The sequence below is a fragment of the Mytilus edulis genome, unplaced genomic scaffold (genome assembly GCF_963676685.1).
Source record: "Mytilus edulis unplaced genomic scaffold, xbMytEdul2.2 SCAFFOLD_1416, whole genome shotgun sequence".
In the NCBI taxonomy this organism is placed as follows: domain Eukaryota; kingdom Metazoa; phylum Mollusca; class Bivalvia; order Mytilida; family Mytilidae; genus Mytilus; species Mytilus edulis.
The window spans coordinates 1-20,062 of record NW_027267260.1 but is presented as its reverse complement, the minus strand read 5'-3'; the positions used below and the strand labels follow the sequence as shown (position 1 = coordinate 20,062).

Sequence of the window (20,062 nt, the reverse complement as noted above, 5' to 3'; positions counted from 1 at the left end):
CTTTTATAGTTTTTCCCCCAAAACACACTTCAGTAAAATAAGTCTAGTAGAAAAGTTTGCATCTTGGTGTCTTTTTTCCAAGGACTGGGAGATTAAAAAACCCCTTATCTTATGGATAATTTTTACTAGGATAAATAATTCTTCTTCAATGGGCTGTGTATTATTACTTTAATGCTTTTTTTCAGTGAAAATGTAACATCATAAAACAGAATCTATCTTATGGGCCAAATAACAGTGCTGTGCGTTTTAAAGAAACAATAGTAAAACTGTTCTACAGATTTATTCAAGTTACCATCAGTACTATCATGTAATAGTAAAACAAGTCTGATAATGAAATATGTTTATCAAATTAAAAGAAAACAACTGGCACCAGATGTGTACAAGCCCAGTTAAAACTGATATATATATATATATATATATATATATATTGATAAATAAAAAGTCCTTGGTACAGAAAATATAATTTAAAAAAAAAACCCAAAATAGAGCGAAAATTTAAAATATCTCCTTTTTTAAGATGTGGACTGAAGATAAAATTCCTCATGAAGCAAAGGGACACTTCTTTATTCAACTGTACAATCCATCCTTGAATAGGAAGTGAACTTTGGTCTGTAAATATTATTCCGTATTTTTTACAATGACTATCGCAAGACATTGCTAATGAGTAACATCACAAGTTGTTACTATTAAAATGTCAATTCTGACTGATGAACCATATAAGATGCAGTGAATGCCCTAACCAGAAACAATGTTTAATTTATATGTGATTTTTTGTTTTTTATTTTTAAACGTCTAGATATAAGTTAAAGATCTTTCTTAGGGGGTTGGAAACGTTATGAAAAACGATACTGTACACAAAAAATAAATTATATATACGCCTAAGAAGTGTACAAAACAAAACCAAAATTTAAAAAAACAAATGGTATCAACTAATATGTTATTAACATTTTATGATGGTGTGCCAATATCTATTGGCCAATGTTCCTTTTTTCTTTTTACTTGTGTTAATGGCTTTCATGACATCTTTTTTTGATGGGCATGTTTTTGTTCTGAGGTTTTCTGAGAAATATTCTTCCAGCTCTTTAATTTCATTAACTTTGGTATTGTTTTGTAAACTTCTTCGGTGAATATATAATGAGGGGGATAGGACCTTTATCGGGACTCCAGGATCGGGTGTTTTTAAGCTCGGGATTTAGGGATTGACCCTTTCGGGTTTCAGGACCTCGGGATTTCGTATTTTTAAGCCAGGGATTTCAGGATTTCTTTTTTTTAAGCCCGGGATTTCGGGATCAGGACCCCTCCTATCCCCCCTCTATAATTTATTTATTGTGTACAGTATCGTTTTCCATAATGATTCCAGTGCCCCCTAAGAAAGATCTTTGACATATCTAGACGTTTTCTATATATATATATATATATATATATATCAAATTCTGAAACAGCTGTCAGATTAAAGGCTTCAATGAAATAGGTATGAACAACAGAAAATAAATCACTTATATGTTATTAACAAAATGCTGAAACCTCTATTTGAGACCTCGTTTTGAACAAAAATAACAAAAACATCCACTAAATATATGGACTTATCCATTTCCACACCATTTCACTTTATCTCAATGGTGGATTTGCCTAAAGTAATAGACAGTATGTGGCAATTGAATGCAAAAACATATTTACAGTTTGTCTTGGCCTTTACCCATTACATGCCAAATGTGATGACAACTAAATTGCAAATACTATAAATTGTGTTCGTAAGTAATACAATGAAATCTGTTTAAACCAAACACTGTATAAACAGGAAACCCGTCTAAACCAAACATTTTGCAAAGCCCCTTCATATAAATTTATATCTATTGGAACCTGTGTAATCTGAACACCTTCATAAACAAAACATCTTAGGCTTATAGTTCAGTTTAGACATGTCTCACTGTAGTATGAACATCCCACATTTAGTTTTTTTTTAAATTATAAAAGGTAATTGAAGAAAATTCAAACTCCATCTGGGTTCCGTAGTTCCTAACAACATATCATATTTTCAAACCATTTACCTCAACAAATCAGAAGTTTTGTCCAACAACCAAGTTGCCATTTTTTCAATAATCAAGGGACATCAACTTCACCTGTTGTCCATAACAATATTTTCAATTTATGAATTAAAGAGAAAAAATAAATTTGGCCATTTTCTGAATTTTATTTGGGCATAACTAACAAATGATAACAGTGAATATCCTGAAATTTGAACTTGATTGTGTTTTTTAGTCCATCACGATATTTCAATTTATTTGTTTGAAGCATTTACAAATTACTGAATGGAACTTTGGGAAGGACACACAAAAGGTAAATCTTAATGACCCAATGCCTTTCGGACATAAAAATGTTGAAAACATAACAAGTTTAATTAATAGTACAACCACCATCAAAAACTCCAAAAAAATAATACACATCTTTGAGGATTGCAGATAAAAATTGCAGAGATTCCCATTACCTATTTAATTTCCTCATGAGCAAAAATATTACCTCATTGCCCAATTTTGTTTAGGTCCCTCAGACCTATAACAGAAATTTTCCAAACAAGTTTCATTGATATTCCAAATTTACTTTAAATTATTCTAGAAAATAAGATTTTCTTTAAATAGCTAATGTAATCTTAACCTTTGACCCAGTAATCTCAAATTCAATTTGTTTCATCCTTTTCTTAAGCAATAATCACAAATTATGTTAAGCTGAGATACAAGTTCATCTAACACCCCCTAATGCACTGTTTCACAAGCAGTGTGTTACATCAATATCAGCAGTTATAAAAGTATAGTGTGTTTGACTGCTATAAATCTGCAAAAAAAATTCTTTAAAATCTATTTTTTAAATTCAGATTTTATTTCTTAATGTATGTTAATATATGATATATATGAAATCTGACTATAAATATTATAATTTTTGGTCAATAATTAAATAAGAGTGGACACACTGAAATGTCTCGCCTGTTTTAGTGTTCATAATTGAGTTTATGTTGAAAGTAAAAAAAAAAAAGTTTAGACAAGCATTACATTATATTTACATTTCAATGATCAATGAATATGAGGTCAAGGTGAAATAAACCCTTTCAGACAGACATGTAGGCAGTACAACCATTCCATACACCAAATATAGTTCACCTATCCTTACATATCTGAAAAACAGACCAAATCAGAAAAATTTAACACTAACCAATGAACCATGAAAATTGGGTGAAGGTCAGATGACACCTGCCACACAGACATACACAACTTACAATTATTCCATACACCAAATATAGTTTACCCATTGTTATAATATCTGAAAAACAGACCAAATCAGATAAATTTAACATTGACCAATGAACCATGAAAATAAGGTCAAGGTCAGATGATAACTTGTTCAAAGTGAGAGTACTTTGCTGAAAAATGGAGGGTTGATGGAAATAAAGCTTTCTTTGTATAGTTGGGGATTAGTAGGTTAATAAAACAAACATATTCGTGGAGGAAAATGAATAAGGAATCAAATGGTATATAATTTATAAATTTATAACGTTTTCGAGATAGAAATATGCCAGCTCAAGTCTGGGTCGGCAATTTCCATGTTTTCTATACAGAGTGCGCTCTGACGTCCAACGGCCCCAAGAAGTCCTAAAAAAGGCTGTCAAACGTCACAGCAATCTCGGACTAATGTTAACATAAATCAAGAAAAAAATGTATTTTAAAAAAAAAATTTCAACACATTTATAGCAGTGAAACGGACTATAACCTAATATATACAATTAATCAAAAACACCAAAAGCTATTACTTTTTTTTGTTCATGTTTGAGATTTTTTTTATGATAGTGTGCCAATATCTATTGGCCAATGTTCCTTTTTTCTTTTTACTTGTGCTAATTGCTTTTATAACTTCTTTTTTGGATGGGCATGTTTTTGTCCTGAGGTTTTCTGAGAAGTATTCTTCAATCTCTATAATTTCATTTTTTTGCCAGCGAACTCTTTTTGTTTTAACTGCAGGTTGATCATCAACATCTTCTACATCATCAATTTCATCAAGATCAGACAATCTGTCAATTTCTATGTCCTTCCCACATACTCTATCTGAAATCTCATATACTGGTAGTTCATCTTGGTTTACATCATTTTCATCACAATCTTTTCTAATCTCTTCCAATAATAAATCTACAAAAAAACATACAATATAGTTTACCTCTGAAAAATTTTCAGTTTTTTACTTCAAATTTAATCAGACATTACTGAATAAAAAAATAAACTGTGATAAAAAGATATGTCTCACCTTTATGTATTTAGATAGTTTAATGCAAATGTTAAAATTAAAAGGGTCACCTTCTAAGTCTGCGGGTCATTCAAAAAATGGAAAATATCATGTCACTATTTTTCTTAATTCTATTGTTGAATCCATGGGCATATCACAGAATGATTGCTTATCACGTTCATAGCGTTTTGTTAGTAAATAATCAAAAATAAATTTGCGCTATTCCCTACTGTCAATATGACTGATTTTAACCAGTGACGTAGCAACCTCTTTCTAAGGGACCGGGATGGAAATATGCACATTTATCAGGTCAATAGATCGATGCATTGAAATACATATTTTACTAATTATTTGACACTTATACTGCTATCGATGTATTTTTGGGGAAAGTTATGTATAAATAAACATTTTGGAACTAAAATTGAAAATCGTGTCATGTCTCCTTTAATTGTGAAAAATTTAATTAAAGGGCAATAACTCAGGAGTCAATTGAAGATGTCAATTGGTCATGTGACTAATTTGTAGATCTGACTTTGCTTAACTATTTTGCTGTTTACAGCTTATCTCTATCTATTATAGTATTCAAGATAATAACCAAAAACTGTGAAAAATCCTTAAAATTTACAATTCAGGGGCAGCAACCCAACAATGGGTTGTCTGATTTGTTTGAAAATTTGTGGGAAGATAAATCTAAACACAATGAACACTTTTACCCCATGTCAGTTTAGCTTTCAAAGCTAAGTTTTAGTGATATCAGCCAAAACCTGCATTTTACCCCTTTGTTCTATTTTTAGCCATGGTGGGCCAGATCATCAGACAAATTTTTAAACAAAGTACCCTAATGATGATTGTGGCTAAGATTCCATTTAGCCCAGTAGTTTCAGAGGAGAACATTTTTGTAAAAGTTAACAGACAATGAGAACGACGGATGACAGACATGAAAGACAACAGAAGACAAATGCCAAGTGATGAGAATAGCTCACTTGACACTTTTGTAATTTAATTTGATTCAGTCTTCTAAACTACTTTTCATTTACCATTCAATTCAGTATCTTCTAAGGATTTCCCATTCAATTTTCCGGTTAGATTCAAATCCTGAACAAGCATTAGCTTTGCTATTTTTACTCTTTCAATGAATCCCGATCTTTGGCGATAATGTGAGAGATGCACGGATTTAGTGTGACCCAAATGGTCGCATGCCCATTGGATTTCTGTATCGTTTAAGTTCAGGACCTGAAAAATGTAAAAACTGTAAGTTATCTTGATTTTTACAGGTTGTTCTAATGTTGTGCTCTACTACACTACTGTCCCAGATAAGGGGAAATTGAGCAGTTGCAAAAATGTTAAACCCTGCCACATTCTGTATGTGCCTATACAAAGTCAGGAGCTTGTAATTCAAAGAGTGTTGTAGATTGATATACTTTTTAAATATTCTGTAGAAGATTTCCGAGTATAGAAAAGGTGCTGATTAGATAATGTCAAGAAGGTACAAGGAAGATTGTTATCCTCGATCGTTATCCTTGATGCAGATCTGGAATAAATTGGTGGATAGTTGTCTCATTGGCAAACAAACACCTTTTTTTAACTTTTTATTAAGCATGCTTATGCCTTTCAGGATGAGCATAATTTTTTAACATGACTTTTAACTGTAAATCATCTTGTGTGTTTTGTTTTTTCTCTATATTCATAGTAGAGTGTTATATGTACAATCTACTATATTAGACATGGATAAATAACATTAAATGAACACATAATAATAAATTAAAATATGAAATGATTTGCTTCTGAAATTCCTATTCATGTAAACATTGAACTTAATTTGATGTGAAAATATCCTGATACAAGGTATATAAATATCTGTAATTTTTAATTTTTTTACAGTACCCCCCAAAAAAAATTGTCATGACACAACCTAGCTAATCTAGATATAACAATCATGACAATTAAAGCAAATCATCCATAACTAGAGGCTCTAAAGAGCCTGTGTCAATCACCTGGATCTACTATGGTTTTTGAAATTATGCATCTATTTTTGAACGCAGACTTTACATGTTGAATCGGGCACTTCCTATCAAGTCCCAAGATTGAGAGACAGTCAAACATGCAAGACAGATTATGTTAATCGGCATCGGATCGGCAACAAAATAACAACACTTAGTCAGCACCTCATAAGGAACATTCATGCCATTTTTGGTTTCAATCCATTCAGTGGTTCTATAGAAGAGGTTCAAAATTGAAAAGTTAACGGACAACGACAGACAACAGACGCTAGGTTCAAAATTGAAAAGTTAACCGACAACGACGACAGACGACAGATGCGACAGATGCTAAGTGATGAGAATAGCTCACTTAACTCTTTGGGTCAAGTGCGCTAAAAATGTGGAAATGAAGCATGTACTTGTGAAAATCACCAACCTGTGAGAGTGTTGCCGTATATTTTCGGAGGGCCACACTAGTGATTTGTTCTGGCTTTTTTAGATGGCATTCATCACAAAGTGTCTTCAACGAATCATAAGATCTAGTGCTGTTCACACCTACAAGAAACAAAATAGAACTGAAGGAGGGTTCAAAACACCTAAGAAAGTTAACTCTTTAAAAATCAGCTGAAAGTTTTAATCTCATAATATAAGTAAAGAAAATTCAAGCTTCTCAATGATCAAAATTAGTGTGTCAAACTGCTATTTATCCAATGTTATTTCTATAAATTGGGTGGTTCAAATTTTTTGAAATTCTTATATTTTTGTTAGCAGGTAAAGGAATATTTCGTCAAAATTTTATGAAAATAAAACGAGCAAAATCTATTTTACTCAAAGTGTTGGGTACCCCCTTAAATGCCTAAATATCTTACATAAGGCAGTGTTAACATTTCATCTGTATAATTTTGCAGACCTGACCATATACTGATAATTACAATTCTAGTTATTTAAAGAACAGATTCATTGATGCCATGATATATGCTGGTTTCTTTGATTACTATCGTGCGTAACAAGATTTTCTGAGGTAGACGAATCCAATCTGAATATGATCAAATTAACTCTTGGTGATGAAAAATAGGTAGATCGGTTATATTTTGACTTCATTAAATCGCTGCTTTCATTTGGGTTCAATCGGAATTGTATCAGCAAAATTATAGTGAAAAATATTGTTTTTTGATAAGACAATTAAGTTTTTTACCTTGCCTAGATGTGGGGAAAATATATTTCAGTATTTATCTTAAAAAAAAAAACTTGTTCAATGGATAAAAAAGCATAATCTATAAAGGTTCTTACATTTCTGATGAATGTGCTATTTTGATATTGTAAAGATTCTCTGTATTACCTTCCATGTTATGTTATGTTCATTAACAAAATGCATGAACTTGTCTGTGTTCACTTTGAATGTCAATTTAATTACTGTATACGTGTGTGTAAAAAGAAATCAACAGGTAAAGGTGAAGAAATGATAACTTTATCCAATTTGAACTTCACGAAATTGAATAACATTGACCAGTCCATATCAAAATAAGTGTTAGGGGTAAATTGGGCTGGGAGAAAATGAGAGATTTTTTGAGATTATTTCTTGTAATAAGGCCTAAATTAAAATATTGTTTGTTTGCCCTTTTCCGACCCTATGTTTTGAAACAGGGTAGGTAGGTAGGTAAAATATTTTATTTTTTTCCCAAAAAAAATAACTTGGCTCGGTATATTTTTTTTCCTGGGTAGGCAGGTAGGTATAATATTTTATTTTATAGATACAAAATCTGCATAATGTCATTTTTGTCTGTTTTGCTTTTGCTAATAAATTTCTGGGACTACGTTTTGAAAAAAAATATCATGTAGAATGTGAAGTTAATTCATATGCACGTAACTATTTTGTTTTCAAATATCAAAATATAGAGCTGTGCCGCATATTTTCAACGTTCATATATGCCTGGAACTATGAAGAGTTTTAACTTGCACTAATATTCTGTACTACGTACCTTGTACGCTTACCTCTACCTAAAGGTTTTCTGTAAGAGATAACTTTGTCCTGGTAAAATATGTCCGGGCAGACATACATTACTAGTAGAAAAGGTCCCTAGTGTTTAAATTTCCGTGTGTGCCTATGTTTCCAATAAAAATGCTACAAGACTTAAACTCAGTTGTCACGTATTTTACATCGCATTTATAAATGATCTGTATGGAAAACTTGGGCGATTTTACTGCCAAATATTCTCCACTTTACAGGCTTTTGTAACCTTTGGTTGATGTCAGATATAAATAATATAGCAATGCTGGTCGAAGGCATTGTTTTAACATAATCATCCTGATCTACGGATCACAAAAGGCCATCCCCACATAGAATACAACGTCTGTTTACACAAAATAGTTTGTACACACGTTGATAATTTTGTAGTAAACAAACTTTTTTGTAAATGAACCCTACTTTTCAGGTATAAAGATACAGAGTTAAAGTACGTCATATCATGATGTCAAAGCGTTCAACATCGATTTCAAACAAATGCTTTGAAACTCTAAATGCAAGTGTGCATGTCAAACGCTCACGTGATACCAAGCGGACTAGACCTTATACCATAAAGATAAAACTTGAGGATTCCGGTAAAAAAGTTTTGAGCGGGAAATACAAATATAAGATTTTTTGTAGGAACGAAAAAATTAAAATAAAATAAAATCTTGCTGGTAAATACAAATAAAAGATTTTCAGGCGGAACGAATTTATAGGGTCGGTCGGTAAAGGGCAAACAAACAATATTTTAATTTAAGCCTAACGACCAAAAAATAGTTGACCAAACTTTTTGCTAGAATTTCAAAAACCTGAATGTCTGTTTTAGTTTTCTGATCACTCATTAGCGTTATTATAGCAATTTTTTAGAATATCTAAAAATAGAAATCTAAAAACCTCAATAATATGTGACACAATCTTTACAACCAAGCAAAATAGCTTCTGCTCTATTTCTGGGGTATGTATTATAATAATATAACAATTGCTGCCTTTGCATGAGGTTGATACAAGATTTTTAGACATTAAGAAGTACATCAACCTCTAATCTAAATTCTGATGCGCTATTTGCATGCAGCATATCCTGAAATTACAATAATTAATCTCATGTTTGTGTCGATTGTTCAACAATCACTATAATAAATGAAGCACACAATTTCTGAATTTACAGTATCAGATGTACACCTTCCATCAATCACACTCCAAGAACATCTTAGACTGTAATAATTTTATAGGTACCGCTTTTAAAGTTTAAAAAAGAAACTCTAGGCCACAAATGACAATCTTAGGAACCAACTTATCAACCATTCACAGATCTCAAACTAATTCTTTTGGTCTTAATATTTGCTAACTAAATACGTAGACACCTTGATGCAATGTGCCGTTTTACAAACATTTAGTGACCTCTCACAGTTAATTGTTAGCAATTAACTTTAAACTAGATATGAACGACACAAATGGCCCCGTCCAAAAAAGTCCAAAGCCCGTAATTTAGGCAAAAATCAGCAGAGCGGAACAAAACATAAACTCAATCTGTAACTCATCATGGTAGACTCACATACCAAAAATCAGCTCAATATCTGAAGGCATTTAGAAAAAAAGTCTGGATAACTCATTTTCAAGAAATTTTCAAAGTCCAAAGCCCATAATTTCAGCAAAAAACAGAGGAGCGGAACGAAACGTATACTTGATCTGTAACTCATCATGGTATACTCACATACAAAAAATCAGCTAAATATCTGAAGGCGTTTTATAAAAACAGTGGTATCATATAATGGTTCGTTGCGGAATGATGGAAAGACGGAATGACAGACAAGGGTAAAAGTATATGGCCCGACCACTATGTGGCGGTGCCATAAAAATCATCTATAATTACTTCCAAGTTTCAATATTCTACTTTAAACTAACCTTTAGAGGGAAAAAGCCAATTTGCATCCCATAACCTGCCTTTTCTCTAATGTCTGAATCAGACAAGTAATCTAGACTGCATTTTACATCTGATGGAATAATTACAGGCACAGGACGGCTTCTCTGCAATAAAAAAAATACAAACATGCATTTTGTTTTATACAAGCTATTTAAACAGTTATATGTCTTACCTAGGGTAGGTGGTTTCGGTGGAATAAACATAAAAATGGGTCAAAGTCTCAATTTGCCGGGTTGTTTATGTGATGTTTGAATTAGGATCTTAGTTGAAAACTGTATGAGTCGATAATTACAAAAAAAATTTACTCTGTTTATAAATTTTGCTGGGAAATAACTTAAGTACCCAAGTCTGGAAAAAAATGATAAAAATTCTTCAAACTATTCCATAATACTTTGCTAAAAATGACTAAGTTCCCAAGTTTGGAAAAATGGGAACAAATTCTTCAAACAATTCCATAATAGCAGGTGCACAACATCAACATGTGACAATATTCCTGTAAAGTTTCAGGGATCTGGGCCAGGTGAGCTAATAAAAACATTACATTAATTTCTAAATTTCCAGTACTAGTTCTATGCTGCAGTGATAAATTTGACTGTTATCATGCTCATTGTTAAATAAATTATTTTTAATTCATGTTTTTCAATGATTTCATTTCCCTTCTCATACAACTAATTCTAAAATAAAAGATTTACATAATTCTTGTCCACAGTGAATTTAAAGTTTTAAAATTCATAAAGCATCCCTGAGGATTGAAAATTTCGTGTTGATTCCAGAGATGTTAAGGAAGACTGCTGTCACTATACCAATATATTTTTATTTGCATTTTAAATTATGCTGATATTCAAAACAAGAGTGCACACACAGAAATGTCTCGCCTTCTTTACTAATCATTGATATAATGTTGATAAATATAATGCTTTATTACGACTGTCATATAGACTTAACATGAACCATGAAAATGAGGTCAAGGTCAGTTGAACCATATGCCAGGCAGACATGTACAGCTAACAATGCTTCCATACAACAAATATAGTTGACCTATTGCTTATAGTTTAAGAAAATAGACCAAAACACAAAAACTTAACACTGAGCAATGAACCTTGAAAACCAGGTCAAGGTCATATAAAACCTGCACCACTGACATATAGATCATAAAATATTTCCATACACAAAATATAGTTGACCTATGACATATAGTATTAGATAAAAAGACCAAAACTCAAAAACTTAAATTTGACCACTGAACCATGAAAATGAGGTCAAGGTCAGATGACATCTGCCCGCTAGACATGTACACCTTACAATCATTCCATACAACAAATATAGTAAACCTATTGCATAAAGTATGAGAAAAACAGACCAAAAACACCAAAACTTAACTATAACCACTGAACCATGAAAATGAGGTCAAGGTCAGATAACATCTGCCCGCTAGACATGTACACCTTACAATCATTCCATACAACAAATATAGTAAAACTATTGCATAAAGTATGAGAAAAACAGACCAAAACACAAAAACTTAACTATAACCACTGAACCATGAAAATGAGGTCAAGGTCAGATGACACCTGCCAGTTGGACATGTACACCTTACAGTCCTTCCATACACCAAATATACTAGACCTATTGCTTATAGTATCTGAGATATGGACTTGACCACCAAAACTTAACCTTGTTCACTGATCCATGAAATGAGGTTGAGGTCAAGTGAAAACTGTCTGACGGGCATGAGGACCTTGCAAGGTACGCAAATACTAAATATAGTTATCCTATTAGTTACAGTAAGAGAGAATTTAACATTGCAAAAAATCTGAACTTTTTTTTCAAGTGGTCACTGAACCATGAAAATGAGGTCAAGGACAATGGACATGTGACTGACGGAAACTTCGTAACATGAGGCATCTATATACAAAATATGAAGCATCCAGGTCTTCCACCATCTAAAATAAATAGCTTTTAAGAAGTGAGCTAACACCGCCGCCGCCAGATCACTATCCCTATGTCGAGCTTTCTGCAACAAAAGTTGCAGGCTCGACAATGACTAGAAAATGTAAGACTTAGGGAATCATATTCAGCTTTTGTTTATTACTAAAACATACAACTGTCTTCCATTACAAACTTTCAGTGTCTGCATAACATTAAATAAGGAAATTGTGCTCTTGAATATAAGATAGTAAAGCTACATTTGTAGAAACATACCTTTCCACGAACCAACATTAAATCCTGAGATTTCAGCAAATGATTTTCCAATTCACTGAGGTCATTTCCTAAACTTGCATCTAAATCTGATAATCCAGATTTCCTAGAAACATACTGCTTTACTCTGAAAATAAAATTATCAATTTAACAAAAAAGAATATAGCTATTTCCATGGCAAAACTGTAGGATTTCAATTTCATCAAATCAACACATTAAATAGTTTTGAAATTATAAAAAATGTATGAAGATATTGATAGCATGGTAAAAATAAAAACTCTTGTTATATGGTAATGTCTAGATATATGCACTTTAATTTTCTGAAGTAAAGTGTCGGAAACACTTCTTCATTTTTCTTGATAATTGTACAATCATTTATGTTATAGTTTGTAAGAATCAAAAGAACAGCAACAATTTCTTTTAACATGAAACAAGATCTCTTAAAATTTACCCGGAGTTCAAATACTCCATAGACAGTTGATTTTATGACCTTCATTACAAGTTCTATAATTATCAGGTATGAAAGATTAAAACCAAGACTCAATTTAGAAATAGGGCCATTAAGATCTGTTCTTTGCTTTGAAAGAAGATACGTTTATACAGATGAGCAATTCCAAAACCAAACAAGAGTGCACATGCTGAAATATCTAACCTGCTATACTGATCATAATTGATTTTAATTTATATGCTGAAAGTCTTAAGGGTAAAGATTTTACTACAAGTACAACATAAACAACTTTATCAATGATCCATGAAAAAGAGATCAACGTCATAGGAACCCTTTAATAACTAGAGGCTCTAAAGAGCCTGTGTTGCTCACCTGCATCTTCAACAATAGCCATGATGGCTTATTTGTAGATCTTGTCTTGCTGATCATTTTGCTATATAAAGTTACTATCTATCTATTATAGTTTTCAAAATAATAGGCAAAAATGCAAAAAATTGGGAAAAATCGTCATTAAAGGGCAATTACTTCAATAAGGAGTCGACAGAAGATTTCGGTCAGGTTTGACTTATTTGTAGATCTTGACTTGTTGATCATTTTGGCTTTTTAAAGTTTAATTCTATCTATTATAGTTTTTAAGATATAAGGCAAAAATGAAAAAAATGGTAAAAATCGTCATTAAAGAGTAATAACTCCAATAAGGATTCATCTGATGATTTTGGCCATGTTGACTTATTTGTAGATCTTGTCTTGATTATCATTTTTCGTAATAAAAATTTCTCTGTATCTTTTATAGTTTTCAAAATAATAGACAAAAATGAAAAAAATTGATAAAATTTGACATTTAAGGGCTACAACTCCTATAAGAAGTTGTCTGACAGTTTTGACGTAAATGGACAGCAGGTAGATCTCAACATTTCTGCCCCTGTCAGATTTTCTCTATTCATAGTGGTTTTCAAGATAATAGACAAAACTTGCATTTTACCCTTATGTTCTATTTTTAGCCATGTCGGCCATCTTGGTTGGCAGGCAGGGTCTTGGACACATTTTTAAACTAGATACCCCATAATGATTGTGGCCAAGCTTGATTAAATTTGGCCCAGTAGTTTCAGAGGAGAAGATTTTTGTAAAAGTTAACGGACAACGACGATGACGAATGCCAAGTGATGAGAAAAGCTCACTTGGCCTTTCAGCTAGGTGAGCTAATAATCATTCTATCCTTTAATTATAGTTAACCTATTGTTTATAGTATCTGAGAAACAAAACTAACCAATAAAACTTAATATTGACTAAGGAACAATGAAAATGATGTCAAGGTCGCAATTTGTCTTTGTATATTTTTAACCTTTACTGTTTAGTCCATTTTTGGTAATATACTTTTGGCATGGCTCGGTATTTATACATCCCGCCATTGTGTTATTGTCCTATGGTATTTTTTGGTATTCTTGTCGTTCATTTTTGCTTATGTATTTTGTCTATATAGTGTCTATATGCCATTTCGTTTTTCTTTCTTGAAATAGTTATTTATTTTTATAGTGATTAAGATTATAACACAATGTTGACTGCTGTACCCCAATTATTGACATGTTTACCTATTATATCTGTTTGTTTTGCTCACACATTGTTGTCGATATAATGGAATTCTATGCGACTGTCATACAAGTGAGAGGTTTAGCTAGCTATAAAACCAGGTTTAATCCACTATTTTCTACATAAGGAAATGCCTGTACCAAGTCAGGAATATGACAGTTGTTTTCCATTCGTTTGATGTGTTTGAGCTTTTGATTTTGCAATTTGATAAAGGACCGTTAAAGAAAAGAGGGCTGATACTGGTAATTTTTTCTGAAGAAGCAAGTTGTTGACCTGGTTGGTGTTTTAGTATATATACATTAAAAAAAAAAATCGCCTCACACCTGTGGTTACTTATACCCAAAATGTCAACAAATGAATTAAATGTTTGTCGATTGAAATTTTTTTTTTCAAGTTTATCAGAATGATCATTTACCAGTCAGTAATTAATACTCTATATCAAAGCAGCTTGCCAATATTGGTACAAGCATATATGATAATCCTATATAATCTTAGTTCATTCACTTGCAAGATATCAAAAATTTCATTTCCATAATAGTTGAATATTAACATACTTTATCTATAATGTCTGTTTTTAGGCTTGATCTAAAACTTACGAAACATTATCTACTTCTCCTGATCTTCGTTTGTTGAACATTAGTAGCCTAGCTTGAGTCAACATCATCACCCTCTTGAATTGGTTTGGTTCTGACAAGTCTAACTTTTTTATTTCACTTGTAATGTGTTTTGTCAAAGTTCGTATATCATCAGGAGAAGGAATTGGGCTCTCTTTTGAAAGTGATCTTGTAAAGAGAACTGCTCTTGCCAGTCTAGTAACTGACTCATTCCAGTGTATTCCCATCATTCGCCTGAATATGTCACACTGGTCAGCACCATCTAGATGGTGCTCACTTTGAATAAAGCTCCATTTTATGTCCAATAACCTTACCAAGTCATGTTTTATTTTGATTGCATTTGAAGGAGATTTCAAATCTTCAATATCATCCATATAAGGATAGGCACACATGACAGCCGCCTTCATCACATCTTGAAAATGGGCTGGGACCAGAAACTCCCATAGTGACTTAACTTTTTCCATACTTATGTCATTTTCTTTTTGATCAATATTCGAACTCTCTGACTCTAGATCATTTAACCTTCTGCTTTGAACATCATGATGAATCGATTGGAGATTAATCAGTAGTCTTGCCATCAATCTCATATGCTGGGATGCATAATATTTGCCTTTTGGGTTGCCAACACTTCGCTTTAACCAAGAGTCCCCTAGACTAACAATAAGTCTATCTGCTTTTGCCACTGTTGATATAGTATCTCTTGTCATTATAGAAAAAACTTCGTTTTGTAATTTTGGTGACGGGTCCGATGATATCCGCCCACTAATTATGTCAGATTTTAGCTGGAGCACTTTTTTACTACTTAAAACAGTCTTGTTAGGACCATTAATAGTAGCAATTGCAGTAGCATTGACTTCAGATTTACATTTGGATTGATGCCTTTTTAATGTTTCTATATTCATCCATTCAAAGCAGTGGGGGCATGGACCATAATTTTCAGTGACAAATTCCGTAACTGGCCTTCTAGATAAAACTAATTCGCCAATTCCTTCCTTCAATACAGTTTTATTATGCTTATCATTGCCCCTTCTTTTTATTTCATCGAATCTATGTTTGTCCTTTTTTTCAAAGATTGCTTTTATTTCTGGCTCATTTTTATGTTTTGCTTTAAGATGAACTGGCAAGTGCAGGACCATCTTCTCGCAAAACAAACAACACTGCCTTGAATTATATACACGATCAAGTTTTTTTTTTGGCTGGCTGCTTTCTCCAACACTTTTAATCACTCTGCGGATGTAAATTTTGCTGTTGTTTTTTGCTCTGAGTATTTCATTTTCATTTAACTGACATGTTTCAAGCTCATCATCATCTTGGCTTTCTTTTAAACTTTCATTTTCTTGATCTAAATTGATAACACACGTCTTTTCTACATTTGTGGAAGACAAAAGCACTGAAAAAAAAAATAAAATGTCCTAAGCATTCTATCTATCACTTACCTTTCAATAAAAAACATTTGTATGTTTAATTATTTAAGATGGTGGGTATTAGAAAGCAAAGCTGTTATAACAACAGTAAATTAACTGTAATTTATCCTCATGTTGTAACTGTATGCAAGGTGTTCCTTTTTGTTGTGCATGTACAAATATTTGCAGTAGGTGTTAACTTCATACAAATGCTTATCTTTTATTGGCTGAGAACAAATCTGATTATGTCACTTGCATTTATTTCATGTAATTTAATTAGAAAATTTGACTCCTCCAAACTATTCACTCATCACATTTTCTTACTTATTTTCTACTTAAGAATCAAAATGTTAATCATAAATCCACTTTTTATTTCAATGATCTTAAAACATAAGAATTGAATGCTGTTTTTTGAAAATTTGTTGAAGGACTTGAGGAATAATTTCATTTAAAGAGTTGATCGACTATCATGACTATCTTGGACTTCAAGAATGCAAATTACATTTATTGTGGAGATGATTTTCTTTATAAAATTATGATGACAGGAGGCCAAGTAAGTGAGCTGAGACATCAAAATAATTCCAACAGAGATTGGGTACCATATAATAAATGTCACATCACCCAGATCTCTGCTAAAATGTTTACAAGGTACCCCTACAGAGGCTTTTTGTTACATTCTTACAATTCATAGTACTGTTTAAGGCCCTTACTTGGCAGCAATAATATTTCAAAATGGAAAAATTGTAAATTCAGCAATTTTCTTCATTTTTTGAGAGAGGCATGTATGATGAAATTAGTTCATGTTTCTTGATCTATGCATTTCCAAACATTAAGTGCAAATTTTAAATAGTTCTAATAAATATTATTTTCTTACTCCTGAATGGAAATTTGTCCTGAGATTTCAAAATTAAATGATCCCCCATCCCGCAGATTCCCACTTAATGTCTCTCTTCCACAATTTTTAAGATACCCAGTGTTTGTTGAAGTACTGGTGGAATTTCAAAAATATTTGTCTTGGCGTGAGAAATGATTATATGGTTTAAAGGAAGAGGATCTTCTTATAGGGATTGTGTGGGGGAGAAACAGAGATTTATCCATATTTTTTCTTGTCAAGAGGAAGAAGAAAATATACGGTCCCCGGGATCTTATATTGAGAGATTCTTAAAAGGGGTTTGACCACAAGGGATATACTATTGTACTGGTATATTCATCATAAAATATCTTGTTTTGACAATAGAGATCTCATCTGTATCCCAGATATTCAGTAATTCTGGTAATACCTTTTCATTGTCAACATATGTACGAACCTTTTTTTGAAGCCATGAAAACCTCAATACTATTCAATATTATTATTTCATACCTTTTGCTTTTTTCATTGGCAGTACTTCATTTTCTGCCTCTGTTTCAATTCTATGCTTTCCACATAGTTTATCTCCTTCATCATTGGAACTTTCTGATGAATACAAGAGCACTGCAAACCAGAAAAAAACTACTATGAAAATTTATAAAATAACATGAACTATCTATCAAAAAAATTTGAAAATTGCTTACATGGTGTAGCTCATCATGTTGAATCACAATTCAAAGTATCACCACAAGTAGCCAATGCACAAGCTATGAATGAAGACAAAAAATCCCATGTTCAGTTATAATACTTAAATTTCAAAGTTTGAACAAATAAAAAGTAGCTGCATCAATAAAATCTCTCTGTTGTTGATCTTGTATTCCTGATAATTTTTTCAGGTAAAAATGATCTTTTAAGGCCAATTACTCCCATAGGAAGACAACTTACAGTTACAATTTCACCTATGCTGACCTATTTGCAGATCTTGTCTTGCTGATCATTTTTGCTTTTTAGGACTTTCCACATTTCCGTGGAAAGACCTATTGATTTTGTTCTGATTCTGATTATTATTATTTTATTTTTTTTCTTCTTCTGCCAAACCCTTTTCTTTCGGTATAAAGTGGTTTCGCAAGATGTTGCTTAGATGTTTTGGATATTCTATCGAACAGTTATTGCGCTTTTGAAACTCACCATGTTTAGCTGAAGACAATTTATTGTAAAAGTTATCTCCCCAAACACTGTTTTTCTTGTTATTGTATCTCCTCATTAACCAAAAAGATAACGACAAAATTCTTCTTCTTATTTGTTCGTTACATCCTCAGAAATTTTTGGCTGATTTGGATCAAAGTGATCCGGTGAAATCTTATAGGAGTTATCTACCTTTAACAAATAAATTTATCGTTTTGTTTTTGTAACTTGTAAACCATAAGCCATATAAACCTAGAGTCTTTTAATTTGAGGTCCTTGGGTCCTAACTTAGAAAATGAGGTCAAAGTCTTCTTCAAAATTTTCTCTGACACTTTTAAAGATATATATAATAGAACTAGTGCAAAATTTTTGCTTTATAGTGATGAAGATAATGATACATTTGGTCTGAAACAATGACATCTTATAGGAGTTATTGCCCCTGAACTGTTTTAATTTAAGGTTGATTGATTATTACTTCAACTTGGTTCATAATAAAGTCATAGGGTCTTTTGCAAAATGTTGGGTGACATATGACCTCAAAAAATGTCAACTGGAAGTGACCTTGAGCAAACGGAAGTAGCCATTTTTGCACTTTTTTCATGGGAAAAGTACCTAGAAATCATATATTTGTTTGATAGGCATACATAAACCTTTCATTGAGACCTTCAATAAACCGGAAGTAGCTCATTATCTCCCTAATTATAGGCAAAAGTATATAGAAACTATATATTTCTGGAATCAATATAAATACAGCTATCATATGAGACCGGAAGTGACATTTTCTAAACCAGAAGTTGCAAATTATTTCCCTTTTTCTCGCAAAAGTATATATAAACCATATATTTTTGGAATCTGTGTGAATAAAGCTATCATATGAGACAGGAAGTGACATTTTCTTAACCGAAAGTTGCAAATTATTTCCCTTTTTCAGGCAAAAGTATATATAAACCATATATTTTTGGAATCTGTGTGAATAAAGCTTTCAAATGAGATAGGAAGTGACATTTTCTTAACCAGAAGTAGCAAATTATCTTCTTTACTTCAGACAAAAGTATATAGAAACCATATATTTTTTTAATCAGTATGAAGAAACCTATCATTGGACGCCAATAGTAACTTTGAGTAAACTGAAGCAGCTTTTTATTAATTACTTAGAAAATTTATGTGGAAAGACCTTGTTTTTAATTTTAATGTTTTTTTCTTTTCTCTCAAGATGAAAAGCAAAAAAGCAAAACAAAATTATAACAAGAGTGCACACGCTGAAATGTCTCGCCTTCTATACTAATCATTGATATTATGTTGATAGTCGTAAGTATAAAGCTAAGTTTTATTACAACTGTCACATAAACTTAACATTAACCAAGATAACTAAACAAAGACCAATGAACCTTGAAAAAGAGGTCCAGGTCAGATGAACCATGCCAGGCAGACAGGTACAGCTAACAATGCTTCTATACAACATATATAGTTGACACATTACTTATAGTTTAAGAAAAATAGACCAAAACACAAAAACTTAACACTGTGCAATGAACCGTGAGAATGAGGTCACAGTTAAATAAAACCTGCTCGACTGACATAAAGATCATAAAATATTTCCATCCACCA

General features: G+C 32.1%; 1 protein-coding gene across 1 annotated transcript; it reads right to left on the bottom strand.

Moving 5' to 3' along the window:
- Positions 1-264: 264 nt before the first annotated feature.
- LOC139505084 (uncharacterized) lies at positions 265-17,893 on the bottom strand (the record flags this gene model as incomplete). The annotated part of the gene is given in 8 exon segments (XM_071294899.1): positions 265-4,172; positions 5,304-5,499; positions 6,682-6,800; positions 8,238-8,274; positions 10,153-10,275; positions 12,374-12,497; positions 15,002-16,409; positions 17,783-17,893. Coding segments are annotated over 8 exon segments (2,495 nt in total), but the record flags the coding sequence as incomplete, so codon positions are not given.
- Between the last annotated feature and the right edge of the window lie 2,169 nt (positions 17,894-20,062).